General features: G+C 39.0%; 1 protein-coding gene across 2 annotated transcripts in view; it reads left to right on the forward strand.

Moving 5' to 3' along the window:
- Positions 1-15,675, forward strand: part of SCG3 (secretogranin III) — a 28,476-nt gene extending 12,801 nt beyond the window's left edge. The window contains exons 9-12 of one of the 2 annotated variants that reach the window (XM_074599991.1): positions 7,226-7,309; positions 7,928-8,056; positions 10,490-10,558; positions 14,772-15,675. In XM_074599991.1, the coding sequence (XP_074456092.1) occupies positions 7,226-7,309; positions 7,928-8,056; positions 10,490-10,558; positions 14,772-14,890 (401 nt within the window). In that variant the 3' untranslated portion in view covers positions 14,891-15,675. Of the gene's footprint in view, positions 1-7,225; positions 7,310-7,927; positions 8,057-10,489; positions 10,571-14,771 lie in introns of both variants that reach the window. The other variant, XM_074599989.1, reaches the window with a different exon arrangement.
- Positions 15,676-19,147: the final 3,472 nt, after the last annotated feature.

Consider the following 19,147-nt stretch of genomic DNA (forward strand, 5'->3'; position numbering starts at 1 on the left):
CCCTATCTGAACGTCCCTTTGGTGATTTTCCTTGCCCAGTATTACTTTATCATATGACTGATGCATACAGCTGCCAGTGGGAGTTATTTAATTTCAGGCAGCTCTGTTTTCTCTGCTATTTATTTTGTATCTGATGAACTAAGGTGACACAGATGCCAGTATACTGTACTGTTCTTAGGAGGACCAAGGACACTCACACGTTTGAAAAGCAGAAATCAGGGGTGCCTGAGATGGGGGCAGTGGGCTGAATACTGAGGAGCAACAGCGATAGTGTAAAGTATATATGAATAGTTAAATCCAGGATGAATTTGCATGGAGGTGAGGTGAAAGGATGTGGGGACAGAGAGTGTGCAAAGGTCCCAGATAAGACTGGAATCTAGCAAGTATGTTGATCGCAGACCTCACTGCAACTTTATAGCTTACCTTTCTGTAACCTCATCCCATGCTACTTCTGCATTTGCACAAACACATTAATGGTTTTTTGCCCCCACTGCTTAGATCTTTTCTCCTATTTTCCCCCATTAAGACTCTCACTGCATAGAAAAAACCCAGGTAGCTACAGTGTGAAAAGTCTATGACAGCTAACCTCACAGTTCATAAAAAACAGGACTGCTACACACTACAGCAAAATGGGCATTACCAGAGGGTGACAATATGTGTGAGAGCATAGCATTTCCAGTATCTATAAGACCTAAATTTTCTCAGATATCTTTTTGGGAGAGATCCAGTAGTTTTAGTATTGCTAATTCTTTTTCCCACCACATTACATGACTGTCAAATCATGTGTACAAGAACCAAAATGAATATATTAAGAGTTCATTGCTTTGCTTATCACTATCTACCCTTTAAATTTGCAGCTGTTTCTTGCAAATATGTTGCCTCTTCTTCTGTTTCCCTTCACTGCCTCCTCTATGCTTTCCCAATAGGATACTTTGTAAGAAATCTCTATCTCCTTGTAGTGTCTCTTTTGACAAATATATTGCTTAGTTCCTGAAAATCTAGGTTTTGCATCCTACCAAGTGGTTTGTGTTTCTAAAGGAAGGAGGGCAATACTTTTATTTTTTTCTCACTGTATTTAATAGCTGCATAAAACCCCCTTACTTTCTGAATTCGGTCTCTCTCTCTTGACAGCTGAGAACTGAGACCATAAGTTATGATTTGAGATGATGATGTGGGTGCAGGGTAAAGAGGGTGTCACTGAACTTTCAAAACTAAGCTCCATCCCACTCCTGCAGTAGAGGCGGCTGTGTGCTGCTTCAGTCCCAAACCATTGTGCTTATAAAGTGCATGCTATCAAAATACTTAAAATGTGTGCACAGGCCATGTTGCAGCCTCAGGATGGGAAACGATTAGGAAAGGACTGCACCACACAGTGCTAGTAGATCTGGAGTAATGCAAAGGAAATGTCTCTAGAATACTGAAAGGAAAAATCTGAGAAATAGTCCATGAGGTAGGGAATTTAATAAGGACAACACAGGAGACTCGGTCAGAGCTGTGTTCACCTCAAAACACATCTATTTAATTGTGTTTTACTTTTTGAGTTGCTTTTAATCTGATTGCCAAGCAATACTGCTGCTGTGTTATTTCAAATCACTCTGACCATCTTGCCAGTAATCCATTTGCAAGTGATGCCACTACCTGGGGCTTGTCACCTGACATGTCATTCCTCGTAGCAGCATTAGGCTTCAGACACACCATCACGACAAATCAGTGAAACAGGAAGATTGATAAAGAAAATGCCATGTCTTGACATGTAAAGCAGGGAGTTGGAAACAAACAGGACATTTGCAAAGTTGAGACCCATCTGTATATCCACAATGGAGAGATTTCTCTTGTTCATCACAGTTTAAGCAGTTTATGAACCATATGCATGACACATATACAAACTGACTAAAGGTCAAACTTTGGCTACATTGGTGAAAATCCAGTGGATAATGACAGTTCTTGGACCTGCACTCATGTAAGCTAAAAGGAGGATTTGGCCAAAGAATTAATCACGTACACTATTCCCCACAGAATAGTCACAAGCAAATGCTGAGATGTCCTGAGTTTTGTCACAGATGGAAAAAGGCCTTACAAACTCTTAAGGATCATCTACTGCAGGAGACAGAATAGCCCTGGGAGAACTGTGCTTTTTTAATGCCTGAAATGTATGCATCTCATACAAGCAGCCATCAGCACAAAGCTTTCCTGCTGAAGCTGCTGTAGTGTATGGACTCATTAAGTAAACTCATTTTTTAGCTATTGTTAAGATTGATTTCAGGTACCATGGTCATCTCTTTTTCTCCTTTAATAAACACAGCCTTTCTATGCTGTGTGAAAATAGAACAGCAAAGCAGGTCTTTCTACAGAAGTTTAATGACATGAAATCTCAGCTTCAGTCAATTTGATGAGGATTGAATGTGAAACTGCCTCCTGGGTGCAAGACAATTACGCAGATGAAAAAACCCTTTACAGCAAAATTTGCAAGAGACTGGAAAACACCATGAATCTCTCTATAGAGAAGGGTCTATTTCAGGCTTCCGTTACCAATTCTGTTAACTACTTGGGTGGGTACATTAGTTTCTGCCTTTCTAATAAGAACCAAGTATTTTAATTTGTAATATTTTTTCATGCAGTATCTTTTCCCGTGGATTTAAAGGGTGTTACCCAAGTGCATTCTCCCAGAGGAAAGATAAGCATTCTGCTTTTATGCGATTCAGATTTTTGAATGCCCAACTCAAACGTCAGAGTTTCAGAAGTGCTGGGAATTTGCATTTTCAGATGCAGTTAATAGGATCTGTCGGTGTGTAGCACCTGTAAAAAGTGGGCCTAGGACGTCTTAGAATGCCTACTCAAAATCGGAGCCCTCCTGCAGCCTGAGTGCTTCAGCGAGCCATCTTGGATCAAAGAGCAAGTTAGAAAGTTAGGCAAGGCAGAAACCAGATCTTCTGACTCCTGGAGTCTGGTTCGAGTGATGAGATTATACTGCTCAGCGGAAAGCCGGCCGCGAGAGGAGTGACCTATTTTACCAACGTAGGTCACTTCCATTAGCTCAGTAGTTATTGTTCTGTTGTTTTAATTAGTGCCATTTCAAATAAGTGGCCAGCTCTGTGGAAAGGTCAGTACCTTTCTGAACTCTTCCTGTGTAAAAAGTACGTTGCTAGGGAAACGATACCGGAAAAGTAATCAGTTCTTGTTAGACCTCCAGATACGACATGCAGTTGCTTAGCTGCTGGCCAGGCACATCGCGGTTGAGGAGATGACTCACTCCATCAGTGTAACTCAGAGCAAACATTGTTCAGCCCTGGCCTAGCTACATATGACAAGTACAAACATGTTTTATAACAATACCAGCTGTTGAAGATTCTGAAGGGGAAAAAAGGGCAATAAATCCTGTTCAAGAATAATTGTGATTCTCTGGTAACGTTCTCTCTATGATATATATGTAGATACACCAGATGATCGTCATAAACATGAACAGGCTTACATAGTTAACTGTTCTCTGTCACGCAGAAAGTACAGCTGCTTACTAGATCTTGAGATTCATGTTGATGTGCCATCCAGCTCGCAGGAGAGCTTCAATATTTCTCCTGTAAAATGTAGTCCTTATTAAAAGGCCTGACCTATAAACTTGTCCATAACTTTACTGACAAAATAAAGCTTTGAAAATGGAATATAGTTGTTATCATATTCAGTCTGGCTTTAGTGGCAGAACTTGGATCATTAGTGGTCAACAGTGCCATATTGTACTTCATGTACAGATGTAACTGTTCGATGCATATGGCTGGAAAACAATGCATATTACCATGTTACTGTACGTGACAAAGTAGTAATAAATATTGTTTATTACTTATACATTGACCTCAAATGAAATTGTTAGCCAAATCAAAAGACTCAGGGAAATTGTCGAATTCCTGATGGGATTTATAGGAGTAACTGAATAATGGAGGATCATAAATCCTATTGCCGTCAGTGGCACATGCTGTATATGGATACATGTAGAATCATAGAATCATAGAATCATAGGGTTGGAAGGGACCTCTGGAGATCATCTAGTCCAACCCCCCTGCCAGAGCAGGGTCACCCAGAGCAGGTTGCACAGGAACGTGTCCAGGTGGGTTTTGAATGTCTCCAGAGACGGAGACTCCAGCACCTCTCTGGGCAGCCCGTGCCAGGGCTCTGCCACCCTCAGGGTAAAGAAGTTCCTCCTCACATTTAGGTGGAACTTCCCATGCTCAAGTTTGTGCCCATTACCCCTTGTCCTGTCCCCGGGCACCACTGAAAAGAGCCTGGCCCCATCCTCCTGACACCCACCCTTTAAGTATTTGTAAGTGTTGATAAGATCCCCCCTCAGTTGTCTTTTTTCCAGACTGAAGAGACCCAAATCCCTCAGCCTTTCTTCCCAAGAGAGGTGTTCCAGTCCCCTAATCATCTTGGTAGCCCTTTGCTGTCCCCTCTCCAGCAGTTCCCTGTCCTTCTTGAACCGGGGAGCCCAGAACTGGACACAGTACTCCAGGTGCGGCCTCACCAAGGCAGAGTAGAGGGGGAGGATGACCTCCCTCGACCTGCTGGCCACACTCTTCTTGATGCACCCCAGGATGCCATTGGCCTTCTTGGCCACGAGGGCACATTGCTGGCTCATGGTCATCCTGTTGTCCACCAGGACTCCCAGGTCTCTTTCCATCGAGCTGCTCTCCATCAGGTCAGCCCCCAACCTGTACTGGTGCATGGGGTTACTCCTCCCCAGGTGCAGCACCCTACACTTGCCCTTGTTGAATTTCATAAAGTTCCTCTCTGCCCAACTCTCCAGCCTGTCCAGGTCTCTCCGTATGGCAGCACAGCCTTCTGCTGTGTCAGCCACCCCCCCCCAGCTTTGTATCATCAGGGAACTTGCTGAGGGTGCACTCTGTCCCCTCATCCAGGTCATTGAATATATTGAAAAGGACTGGACCCAGTACCGACCCCTGGGGAATACCACTCGTCACTGACCTCCAACTAGACTCTGTGCCCCTAATCACGACCCTCTGAGCTCTGTCCTTCAATCAGTTTCTATCCACCTTACTGTCCATTCATCTAACCCACTCTTCCTAAGCTTCCCTATGAGGATGCTGTGGGAGACTGTTGAAGTGTTTAGAAGTGTGCAACTTCTAAACGCTACAGTCTATCAGCTGTAGCTGATATCTATCAAACATTTGTTTGATAACACTGTACGTTTTTAATTCTGTTTGTTTAATAATACTGTCAGTATGCAGACATTTAAATCTAGAGATGTCTAAGCAGGTTATAAATCTGTCTTGTGGTGGAGTCTTTTTGTTTTCTGCTAATACAAGCTTACTGCAGACACTTTTAAGATAGAACATGAAAGGCACTTAGGAATCAATGCACTTAAATACATGTGGCATTTTAAACATTTAAATACTCCTGTTTGTTTTAAAATACTATGCTTACACTTAAAAATAAGACTAATTTAATAGAATTTGCTGGGTTAAGGTCTAAAATCAGCAACATTTTTGCATGTGCATGAATTAGTGAAGGAGAATAATTTATTCACTAGAGTTTACAAACAATTTTTTAGTTCTTAGCTGTATAATCTTATCCTAAAAACTGTGTCTCTTGCAACAGAGAAATCCTTATATTCCCGCTGGAATACTAGTATGGTTCTGATTCAGGATAAAAAATAGTATCTTGAGCTCAGCTGAAAGGAATTTTTACAGTCCTTTCAATAAGCTTTGGATCAAGTGATTAGTGAGGCATCAATACCACCACTATAATTCTAGCTTGTTTTTTTCTTCACCAGTATGTCTGATGCGGCTTGTAACCCAGCCCAGACCTGTTTAGTTTAGGGCATATGGCAAGGTCAGAAATCACATTAAAAGGATATGTACCAAGCAAAAATAGTCTTCATAAAAAAACCCTAATGTGATGTAGAATTGACAGGGTGCAATCAAGCAGCATGCCAACAAAAACTCCTTACATTTTAATTTTATGTAAATCACAAAATATAGAGGACTCAGGCAGACAGGATTATGTGATTTCTCATCAGATGGCAGGCAGAATTGTTTATGGTGATCTGCCATGAAGAGAAATGTGCTTGCTAAAAAACTAATCTTTAGGTTTCAGTGCTGAGTGTCTCTCTGATGGAAAAAGATGCTCCTGGCTGATAGGTAAAATGTGGGCCTTACATGGAAGATATGACCTAAAATATTTACTAGCACAATAATACCTATTCTGCCACGGTTACCACATCTCATACTGGATATTTTAGCTGTTTATATATAGGGAATATTGACAATTCAAAATGAAGTCACTCAGAAATACCCACCAACTAGCCGACATCTATCAAATTTTGGATCCATGTTTAACTAAACCTTTAAAAAAAGCTGATAAAGGGAAAGAAAATTCTACACCATGTCCATACTATGACTGAAGAAAAATGGCAGATTTTACGATGATCTGTATTTGTGCATATCTGTTAAGTGTTGTATCACTTTTCCCACATAAGCATACAATGTTTATATCTGAAACATCCATCTTGATGAAAAGGTGCTTTTCCTTTCAAATTAGATGAGTTCAGCTCTGAAATTTGCTTAGAAAAACATTTTCTAGACTTCAAAAGCTGTATACGCGGCCATGGCTGCCTACTGGGTTTTTAGGTAAATGCTTGACTTCAGCAACTTTAAAAAATACTTGTTTTAATCAGTTCAATTTACATATTTATTTCATCTAAATCTAATTTAAAACTTTTTATTAGACTTCTTTTCCAATGAAACCATATAAAATCCAGACAGAGAAGCAGTTTGGGATAATATTTTACCACCAGCATGAAGCACATATTTCATAGTTTTGTATACTTTGTGAAGTTAATTAAAACCTTTCATTGCTTTCATCAGAATAAATTGCTACAGATACTGTTATCTATATTTTGTGACTTACGTGACTTAAATAATTAGAATATCTATGCACGTATTTACTGTCTCTATGAATATTGTCTCTGTTTGGTACACTTATTGTCATGATTTAGTTGTTAAATTTTTTAAATAAGATTGATCAAAGTTCCATATAGCTATTTGTTTGTTCTTTTAGTATTGGCTCTGCATTAATTCTTCAGAGGCAGGGATGAAGACTGTTCCTTTAGATTTCTACTTTCCATTCAAACTGGTGTTGCGGAGAATATAGTATAGATTCTGCATCATATCTGTTGAAGAATAACTGGGGTTTGGTTTTGTTTTGCCTTGATTTCTAGAAAACTTAGATACAATGATAGCTGAGCAGACAAAGAAGAAGCTTGAGAACCCTTCCACTAAAACCAGAACAAAGCTACCAGCAGGTACTTATTCTACAATTTGCTTTTCTGGAATACCTCATTTTTTTAACCTATTCAGTTAAAAGCATGCTGATCGCTGTAGAAGCCAGACTGCTAGTTAAAGATACCCTACAGGTCCCTCAAGGACCTGTAGCCACAGCTTGGACGTCTAAACAGACAAGAAGAGAGGAATTTTTATTTAGTTGTCCAATCTTTGGGAAGTATATTCACTGCCCTTTTCTTCAGTGGAGTCCGGGCATTATATATATACAAAAGCAAGCTGTATCAATACTTCTTAAGACTTAATTAAAAACAAAATCATTCTTTGTCAACTTTGGATTTAGTGAATGCAAATTTCCAATTATTTTTCTCTGGACAAAGGAATATGCCTTTATGAACTACATATTATTGCATTTTAGTCACCTGTATTCAGCTGCTGTTTGTAGGAGCAGAAACAGGCATTCCTGTTCCCAGAGGTCTGGGGTAGAGATGACCTTTATAAACCAATTTCAGCCAGACTCCAATAAGATTCTTCCTCAATCACCAGTCAAAATATTGTACTTCCTAAAGATTGTGTTGATGTGATTTAGAAGTGCTTTTGGTAAGTTTGATAAAAAATTGCTCTTAACGTTATTCTTTTAGACAAGAGTAGTGAAGAAGCAGACAGTACGAAGGAAGAAGCAGCTAAAATGGAAAAGGAATATGAAATCTCAAAGGATTCTACAAAAAATGAAGAACAAAATGCAGCAGGGAACAGTGAAGAGCCCAGAGGTACAAAATGGCTATTGCTTTTGCTACATATGTATACTCCAAGTGATTAGAATCCTCTCCTATCTTTGGTATTGTTTTTCCAGTGTGTTAGCATAAATATCTTCAGCTTGTAGTTACTGGGAGTCGGCACACAACAGCTTGATTTGGAAGCGTACTTATTTGCCTGCTTTTAAATATATGAAACTATATGCCATGCTCACTAAGGCCATAATCTTTCACAGAATTCATAGCCTGTTTTGAGAGCAATATGAAATGCATTTTGACACAGTAGTGCACAGAGATTTTACTTCTTTGCATCTGTGGCTTTTCAGTGAAATCAGATCATCAGGATATTCAATATTCTGAGTGAGCCCTATGATTTCTCTAGCTTCTGTTAGAACAAGCTGGTACTGAAAGGTACTGAAAAGTTCTGCAAAGTGAAACAATTTGCAATACTCAATGCCAGAGGTTAAAGGTCATCAGCAATTAGCCTGTTTTACATAGCTTTGAAAACCTATTACAGTAAGTTAGTGTCTCGATAAGCAAACTTAGCACAGTAGTACTTTTATTATCACACTCGCTGAAGTCGCTCTGCCCATGGCGTGCAAATCAGCTGCTACATCTCAAACCAAATCTGCAGAGGACAGATACTATACTATACTTACACTGTACTTCAGAGTCTGTCTCCCAAAGACAAGCACTGTTTTGAATAATCTTATATAACCGAGCAAGTAAATCTTAGAAGTGGTTGGTGCGTAAACTTGTAAGACAAGAGTGGGTTCATTCTAGGTCTGTGTGTGGATGAAGAACTTACTGAGGGGACGGAAAGTTGGAGAAATTAGTTTGGCAAGTGACGGTTACAGTATAATACTTCAGGCTCAGCCATGTCCCTTGGTAGCATGAGTTCCACAGTCTAGCTGCGTCTCCAGAGTAAGTTCTCCCTCCTGCACACAAAAAAATCCTCCTTCACCCACAATTTATTGACTAGACTTGGTGGACTTCCTTAGGAAGTGATGTATAGAGAGGAGATTTGTTGGGTAATGAATGCTGAACTTTCGAAGGAGGATGTTGGTTGAGGCAGAAACCTTTCAGTGGGTTCTTATTGCTATGGATCCAGCATAAGCATCTATGTTGTTTAGTCAGCTGGTTTAAAAAAATTGCTTTTAATCTATTTTGCACTGATGCTGTTTTATGCTCATACTTTTTTGGATGCATATGTTTTCACTGCAAAATGCTTGGTAATCAGTTGCAGTAATCAAGGCTACAGTAGATTGTCTGGTTCAGTCCTGTGGGCAGTGCAGACATATAAACTATTAGCCACTCACAGATAGAAGGTGGCATTTTTTTCCAGCAGTGGTTATTTGAGCATAGAAGAGGAAAATAGCTCAAGATGGCTATCTGATTTCACAGTGAAGAAAAATGGGCTCATACCCATGGGAAGTGATAAATAACATATTTCACTTGTCTGTTGAAGATTTGTCTGTTCAGTTTGGTTTGGGTTATTTTCCTTTACCTTTAGAAAAATGTTCAGCCCGATAGTGTTTTAGAAATTTAAATTGGATCCATATTTAGTTCTTTGTCTCATCATGCAATGCCCTTTGCTCTTTCGTGAAGTATCTTACTATAAAACTAACTCTGCACTCCCAGCTCAAAAATTACAGTATATCTAATACAGTATCCACTTACTAATGGGACCAGACATGCCTAGTTGGCAGTAATAGCCTTCTACATGCTAATAACACTAGGGGTTTTTTTTCTAGACAAATGTAAGAACATTACATCAATAAAGCTCCAGCCAAGTTAAGAATTCAAAATCCATTAGCTGGAATATTTCCTTAGGGGCCTTATTAGGTAATCCTTGAACTAATTCTGTCCTGTGTGCTTTCTAGTCCAAAAATAGCCATCACTTCAAAATTTCAGTTATAACAAGGAGTTATCATAGTAATTTGAATACATCCTTTTTCTCAGTAAATGTAAGTAGGTGTATTTCAGCTTGTCTTTACAAAATACCACAATCTGAGATTTGCTGTATGCTGTTAGTACTACTGAAAGGACTTTTCTGACACTTTGTGTATGAGATACTCAAAGCTCTCAGTCTTATTTAAGTCATTCCTTGCTGTCTTAACAGCTTCATCTTTGCTGAGTAATTATTATGATCAAAAAGCTACAGATCGCCTTTAATCCACATATGCAGTATCTGTGGATACCACCAAAAGTTATGTATACAGGTCAAAAAAGCCATGATCCTAAGTTTATGGATGCCTAATCTTGCACAGACAAAACCTGCAGCCATCTGTGGGAATTTTGCCTGACTAAGGCTGACAGGACTCGGGTTTTAAACAGAAACTAAGAATAGTTTTAATCTGCCTTTGCTGTGACCAGCTTCACTCAGTTAAGCAAGCTGCATCAATCATTGATGTACATGCCTGATTTCTCTCTCATCCTTTCCTCTAGGGAAAGCTGAGGCGTATTTGGAAGCAATCAGGAAGAACATAGAATGGCTAAAAAAACACAACAAACAAGGTAACAAAGAAGGTACGAATAAAACCCCTTGACATTGGGGTGGGCACCATATACATTGCAAAGCATGTAATTTAAATTGTGTTGTATAACTTAGCATTATGTTATAAGTTAAATAATAGTCATGCGAAACGGTGCTTGTCTGGATCGTGGTGAGAATTCGTGATGTTAGAGTTAAATAATACAGATCATATAAAAGTTAAATCAATTAATGAAAATAGTAAACTAAGGCAAAATCATGTAACAGTAGTTGGCCACAAAAGACAGTGACTAACCAGCTAGAAGTTAGTCATGTGCTGTCCAGATAGTCATGGTGCTCTGCCTGTCACCAGGTAGCAATACATCAGTTTTGCCTAGCGCTTCATTTCTTCAACATATCCTTTAATTATGGTTTTATACATGAGGTAAATGTTTTCTAAATGTCTGGATGTGCCTAGAAAAGCTCAGTGCATCTGGCTAGCACCGTGCATGCCATCACAAATAGCAATGAGTTTTGTTTCTTAACCATAAATAGTTAAGATACAAATTTATGTCACTAGCACTGGAATATACTGGATTACAGCCCAAGACAACTCTAATGACTTGTAGTCTCACACGCAAAGCTGCGTAGAGGGGGAGCAGTGACTGAAGCAGCTGCACAGGGTATGCTCACCAGCTGCCCTGCCATCTGACCCTCGGAGGCAGGGCTGTAGGAGGGCTGGAGGGAGGGAGCTAACAGCAGCAGGATTTCTAGCTTATTTTTTACAGATCTTTATCTATCCATATCATGTTTTCCCTCAAGATCTTACATAAAATCAGCCTCCCATCCCTTCTCTCTGCTATTTCTGGGTCTTCTACTGTCACCCGCTCTGTGAGTGAAGGTTCCTAGCCAAGGGATCCATCTCTGGGGCATGACTGGCGCCTGGAGAGAAGGATCCTTCCTTGCACCAGCCAAGCTGAAGGTGGTCTGAGATGAGATTAGCCCTGGGTAATCTAGCTGCCCTCTCTGTGAGTTGAAGTGTATATGAATTACATTTCCGAGATGAGTGCGCGCCTACAGCCCAACACATTCCTTTTCCTGTATACAAACTCTGTAATAGGAAGGACTTTTTTTAAAAATTTTTTCCCTCTTAAAATCATTTCCAGACAATGGCAACAATGGCGATTAGCAACAGACACACGTATTTGCTTAAGAGTTTTCCTGCCAATACTAATAAATGTTTCTGTTTATCAGGGTACTCATTAGAGTAATTAGATCTCAGTCACGTGTGATTATTTCTCTGTATCACACATACTGACTGGGCAGCCCCTCGCTCCTCCTCATAGTAACCTTTCCTCTGCACTACTGCACTCTGGAAATGGCTGTGACTGCAGATCAATAGCATCTTATCTGCCTGTGAATGCATTAACATGTACACTTTCTGCGTAGATGGACTTTCATTTGCACTAGAATGTCTTTATTGTCCTCTGGCAATGGAAATGAGCCTTAAAGTGAGTGTAAGTTACAACAGAATTAGAATAGGGTTCTTACTCTTCTGATACATTACATTTATTGTGCCTTTCCATACTTTTTATTTTTGTAAAATGCTAATTCAGTTCTCCTGCAATGATGTTAAGGAAGTGCAGTCAGGCTACGCTTATCTAACTGTGAATGCATTGTGCTGTGTTTCTTCAGAAGAAGATTAGGTGGTATTGATGCGCTCATCAATCATTGCTCCGCTTCCACCTGGGAGCTAGCAGAAAAGCGATTTGTGGAATAATATGGCCAGTCTTTTCCACCCCTATTCATGGATTGTTTTATTCACTGAATATACTTGGAAGAAGCTTAGGTTTTCTTCAGGCATATGTTTGTAGATCCTTAACTTTGTATGAATTTCAGTAGAAATTGTTATTCATTCAATGACTAATGACCCTGGAAATGTTAATTTGCATTTTCCCAGTTTAAAAATATCAATTGCCTATTAAGGAGGCAAATAAACTTGAGTGGTCTGGATGATTTAAAGAGAAACGTATCAAGAGCCTAGATTTTGGCCTGATTGGCTTTTGTATCCAAAGTTTGTTCTGCATATATACGATCTATAGGCTCTGTGGGCCTGTCCTGGCTTGATCTTTGAAACCAATGCTCTTTAAGACCAGCTCCTCTCCTCTGTAAATTAGCATCACTCCCACCAGTAGATGTGGGCTGCTGAGTGTCCTACTGCAGTTGGTCTCCAAAGAATGTAACTGCGAGTCATTTAACGAATGCATGCAAATAGCATGTTCGGATTTTTCACAAAATACTTAGGTAGTTTATCGTTTCATAACACTAACAGTAGCTGTTTAGGAATGAAAGTAAATTCTCTAATTAATTGCAATGGCAAATGGCTTGATCTGAATATGCAAAGAAGACCTCACTTCATTTACTGTAGCAGTTTCAAAGCTCAATGTAATGCTGCAGCTGTTGCAGGGAATATAAACCAAAGCTGATTTTTCTAATTATTTGTCCAAATTAATAGGTTGTAAATAAGTATTAGAAATTCACAGTTATCACTTTCTAGGAAAAAAAAAATCAAATTAAATTGCCATGAGATATACAAATTAGCCAGAATTGGGTAATATCTTAATGGTTGTAATCCCATACAGAATGTTTAGTAATTCACATCTCCACGTAATGATCTTAGAATTGTAAATACTATTCTAGAAGGAAAATAAGCTCAGGAATTTTAACAGGAATAAAGTGGATATTATATTAATTTAGTATTTGTTTTTCCATTCATTTCCATTCCATGGTGTCTTTCACTGGAGACTCTCATTCTGACACAGGAATGAAATCTCACAACCTTATTATTAAATTGCTAGGTACTGTTTGTCCCTATTACTCAGACAGGATGGAGAGATAAACAGGTTACATTCTCCTAAATAATGCTGGTAACAGACCAGACGTGAAACCCTGGCCTCAGAACAGCAAATAGAAAAATTCCTATTAACCCAGATATGGAGAGGACACTTCTGCAGGAGTGGGGAGGTTTGAATATCAATTTTCTGTATTACTCACTTGAAATTGCCTTATACTGTTAGAAAAATGATCGCAAGGATTAGTTTGCTTCTTAATGTCTTTCTGTTTCTATCCAATTTTGGTCACTCAACCATAGAAAGACAGAAAGTCATTATTGTCTGGTTTGTGAAGAATGTGCGGTTTGAAAGAAGGTCCTTCCACTTCTTGCTGTCTGGTGATATACACTGAAGTACATTACAAAGTCACTATTAATATATTCTGAAGGTTCTGTCTGTGGAGCAAGTAATTTATACTGAAAAATTCAGGATGTATCTGTTTTTATGAAAGATATTAATTCATTTAACTTAATGTGAACCCTTAAGACATTGATGCTTTCCAGAGTACTAACTTGTGATTCTAACAAATTAAGCTTTACATTTTATGCTGTAAATTATGACACACACTGAAACTTGTGTTATGTGTGAATATACTGGATCTGTTGCCAGAGTTACGACTACACAATAGGTTACCTTTTTATGTTGTTTGGAAGTAGAATTCTTTTCATGGAAAATAATGATGTCTTCCAGCATAGGAAAAGTCTACTGAGTGTATGTGGCGTGAATCATGCTGCATAGATGCAACCATCTATCGGAAAAGGAGAAAGGGCCTTTGAGCATGGTATTGCAGATTGGCGCACACAGATTGTCAAAGACTACTTTGACACTAACACTCTCATAAAGACTACTCACTGCGCTATTTTTCATGTCAGGATATTGTGTTCTGTATCAAGGTAAATAATTATTTTGATTTATTTTCAGGAAGTCGCTTTCTTGAGTTTTCACTACAGGTGCTTGTAGTAAGTGGGAATTTTATTGAAATTTCAGTAGAAAACAGTCAATTTAATACTTTCTTTTGAATCCCTGACAATTGTGAAAATAATAGGGGTTTAACACCAGCTTTTGCCATGCAGACTAGAACACCAGATCTCTGGACCAGAAAATATTCTTACTTTAGCATTTGCCAGCAATCAATTAAGCGCAAGAGATGATTATTCTTCTTGAATGCTAAAAGCACCGGGGTGTGTGCACAAAGATTTTGTGCAGGTGTCTTGGTTTTCTAAATTGTTTTCACAAGTTGCACTTGTAGTGAATTCTCGTATTGGGTAAAGTGCATATGTTGGATAAACTTTACAATGACATTGTTTCTTAGGTGAAGCAGTATAATGGCAATGACTCATTGTGCAAATGAATTCTTATTTTTCAGACTATGATCTTTCAAAGCTGAGAGATTTCATTGATCAGCAAGCTGATGCTTATGTGGACAAGGGCATCCTGGACAAGGAAGAGGCTGACGTAATTAAACGCATTTATGGCAGCCTGTAAAAAGCTAGTGGCTGCCAAACATGTAGAAAACTAGTATAGCTTCCCCCACTCCCGGCTCAATGACTTATGATCTGTTAATTTGAGGATATCATTAGAAATGCTCTGTTTACATTGTACCGACAACTTTCTAGACAGAAACGAAGAGCTGTAGTGCTCCGTTCACTGACTGCATACTGTATTTTCCTACACTCACAAATCAACCCTAAACGCCAAATTCTGACACTGAATTTCTATTTGATAGGGTCAACGTTTATGTAATGTTCTCTTTGATTTATTATTTATGTTGGGTTTAATTTTGTAGATAAACCAACCATTTCTGATGGAAAGTTCTTTTAATGCTACATCTTTTTGCTGTCACTCCACTAGCTTTCTATAGATGCAACTATGTAAAGGGCATTATTAGAAAATAGTTCATAGTTCTCTGAATAAAATATTTGAAAATAATTTACCTATTAAAGTATTCATTAATCTTAATATGATTTTATATCCAGAAATCTTGGTTTTAAATCATAGTACTCTTTTTTTTCTTGACCCTTTTTTATTTCTTTATGTAGTATTCTGTAACTTGGACTATAGTGTCCTTAGCAACCTTTGACACTGCAACTGCCTTTCACATTACAGAGCTATATTCTCCCCGTTGTTGCTTCATTCAGCATGTATAAACATTCTCTTTGGTGCACCATTTGATGATTGTGCATGCATAATTAGTTGAATTCCTGATGTGAGTAGCCTGATAACAAATGTAAATAGCCATTACTTTCTTTAAAGAAAAAAAAAAAAGGAAAGCAATTCAAGTCATTTTGCATGGGAAAGGGAGTTTGGAACTAGAGATGTTGTTAAGAACATGGGCCCTGCTTTTCAGAAAGGCTTAACTTAACCTATCCTATTTCAACATCTCTGAATATCAAGGCTGTGATGTGTTTACTGATTTCTGATCTGTGTTGAGCAGTATTATTTTGGAAAACTATTTTTTGGGCATATATATGCTATCATTAGCCAAGAATTTGGTACCTCCTAAATAATGAAAAAAGAAAACGAAACGTCACCCTCATTCTTCTTCCTCAATTTACAGAGTTTTTGAAGAGTGATTTAAGATCTTTTATATTTAAGTGAATGGAAAATTTTATGTATGAAGAACTCATGAAGCATGATCAAAGGTAAAGAAGTTTTTAGAAGAGTAAATTTTAAACTGAGTTCCAGAAGATGTAAATCTGAGACTTATCCCCTGCAGCAGTCATTTGTCTAACTGAACCCCATGAAAGCCCTGTTCTCTTTAATTACAGGTTATTCATTGATAATTGAGGTTATCCCTGCTCTGATTTTTGTAAAAAACTCATGATAATTCTGAAATTGATAACAATCAAAAAATGTTGGCTGATGCAGAGGTCGGTATCTGCCTGCCAGTGAAGGGAGATCCTGGCTCACAGCACAAAGTTCTGTAAATGTTAAATGGGCGGATCGTTTCCATCCTCATTTTCTCAGCACAGCTGGAGATTAAGGAAGGGGAGATTTGAGCAACGTTTCGTAGCCAACTGAAGTAAATGTTGGAATCCCTGCAAAATTATCAACTGGGCATTATCAACAGAACATTATTGGTAACAAATATTAAATGATGTGATAGCAACGAGGTGTAACAGCATATCTATTTGAAAACTGGTGATACATAAGCCAATGAATGCTTTCTAGCATACAAAAAGTACGTCACTGCCTGCTCATACACATCCTGATATGGATCATTGAGTTCCAGTATCAGTCACTAATGGTGGTGTTTGTTTTAAGATAAAAACTCTATCCGGAAATATAGTCAATGTAACATTCCTGTTTGAAAAATAGTCCCTTAGAAACACTACAGAAATTAATTAGGAAAAAGGAATTCCTGTTATTTTGAATCAGTGTATTTGTTCTCATGTAAGCCCTCTAATTATTATCATCGTCGTCATCATCTAATATTCCCAAAGAACAGAATTTCTTCTTGTCCCTATAGATCTCAGTTGTTTTCTGCAACAGCTTGTGACTTAGTTTTTTACGTGACTATCGCACTGGAAAAGTGGACTTTTGGATTTATGAAAGAAATCCGAAGATAACTAACCATAGACCTTTGCAGGTAGGGAAGTGGTAGCGATCTAGGATCTGCACTTAGAAAACAAAAAGGACAAACTTTCCTTCCTCAATGTCTACTTTAAAAAAACAGCAAACTTTCTTCTCCTGCCAATATAATGAGCAATTTAATAATATTTTTCATTTTCATTGCAAGTTAGGTTCATACTTTGGCCTCTGAGTCTATGCAGGAGTCCTATGGAAAGATGCCATCAACTAGTGACCAGTGATTATGAAGAGTTACGTGTCCACAAAAAGGCTAGTGCAATATTTTTTAACCTCTCAGTTTTGCAAATTTATTAACTTCAACAAAGCATAGATGACATAATTTAGAAAAAAAAAAATAGTCCACTGGGTATGCTCTGATTGTAATTGACAGTATGCATGTTCTCGGGCCTGTTCTGTGCTTGCCCTGCTGCTGTGCATCCCTTGGGGTACACACATAACTAATGAGACCAACCTGATGACTAGCTGAGAACAGAGCAAGCCCTCTGACAGATGGATGAGCAATCATCTCAGCTACATTCTTCAAACTAGATTCACTTCCCGTCCTGCCCAAGCCCATTAAACTTGTTATTTGAATTCTTCAAATACTGCTTGCATTGCTGGGACATCAAATGAACTTCTATCGGTAAATCACACCTTTCAGAACTAGACAGTAAAAACACAGCCAGCCTGATGAATCACCCTGCATTTCTAACAGGCTACGACTGACGCTAAATAAAAGCAAACGAGTGATGCGAGTTTCAGCCTGCACCACAGATCAGTCCTTCTTTTGAAGGGAATACTTGGAGCACATGAGCACTGGACATCTGCTGCTTGTGCATTTAGTACATAATTAGTAAATCACATTCTGTCAGTGCTTTCCTTTTTCCTGGTGAGAGAGGTATTTTCAACACCTGCACATCTCTGGTTCTGAATTGATAAAAATCAGTTTCTATGTTGTTTCTATCTCTGCTGGATCCTCCAGAAATCCTCCACTCCCTAAATTATCACTGAAAATGTAACAAGTACAACATATATGGTATCCACTTTTTGAGCTTTTCTATTAGACTATTGTTTCTGATACTGTACTTTATTAAACACTTTACTACAAGCTACAGTAGTACAAGGCTGCTTTTGTCTGTTGAAGAGAATGCATCTTTTCTCTCCACTGCCCAGCACTTTGAGGCTGTCCTGCAGCACGGAGCAATAGGAGCTCAGCACAATGCCTGCGGGAAGGGGGATGCCCTGCTCCGAGAATGTTTGATGCAACTACAGCACCCAATGGCTGAGTTAGAGGGATGTACAGGGGATAAGTAGCCTCCAGACACACTGCAAACAAAAACTTGTTATTGACAGTGTCCCGCATTTCATTTTAAAAGATCCTAGTCCAAGCCTGCCCAGGTTTTGACTTTTCAAGCTTTGACTGAAGAAATATGTAAAAAAAAATATGCAGGTTTCCACCCACAGAATAGGTGCAAAACATGGAATTTTACCTGCACTGTGTGCTTCACTTCTGCCTGAAATTGCCCCATTCCAACCCTAAACCACACCTTGTGGTAGAAATATATAAACAAAGAATGAAGTTACAAGTGTAGGAAGAATAAAGGCAGAGTGAGAAGCAAAATGTACAGGATAATGTATAAACAATATGTAAAACGTACAGGAAAAACTGTCATTTTATTGAGTAATAATATGACAATGTGGATTAAGATATTAAAACTTTAGTTATTTCAGAGTCTTAAGAACCCCTTTTTTACAGAGTAGGAAAACTCCCATCTTTAATTACTCTGACTGTACTACAGATAGACTATTTCCAGGCACCATGTTCTGTCATCTGCTCCGTTTTCCTTGGGGCTGAGCAGACATGGGGTCCATCAGGCACCAGCTGGGAGGTGTGTGTGTGCACAGGGCTGCAGCCTGGCCACGTGTCAGTGGCACGGGGACACAGGACCTCACGCCAACGGAGGGGTGCAAGAAACTTGCAGAGGCACAGTAAAGCAATTTCTAAATATATTTTACTCCTACAGCCCACTGTGAGGCCCTGCAGCCGTAAAGAGCAGCCTCCCTCCAGCGTGGGGAGAGCAGTTGCTGCAGGTCTTGGTAAATAGGACTGGAAGTGCCAAGGATGGTGGAATGGAAGCAAAAGCGAAGGTCCCCTCTGGCCTGGTGTCGAGC

This window comes from Larus michahellis, chromosome 9 (assembly GCF_964199755.1).
Source record: "Larus michahellis chromosome 9, bLarMic1.1, whole genome shotgun sequence".
Taxonomy (NCBI): domain Eukaryota; kingdom Metazoa; phylum Chordata; class Aves; order Charadriiformes; family Laridae; genus Larus; species Larus michahellis.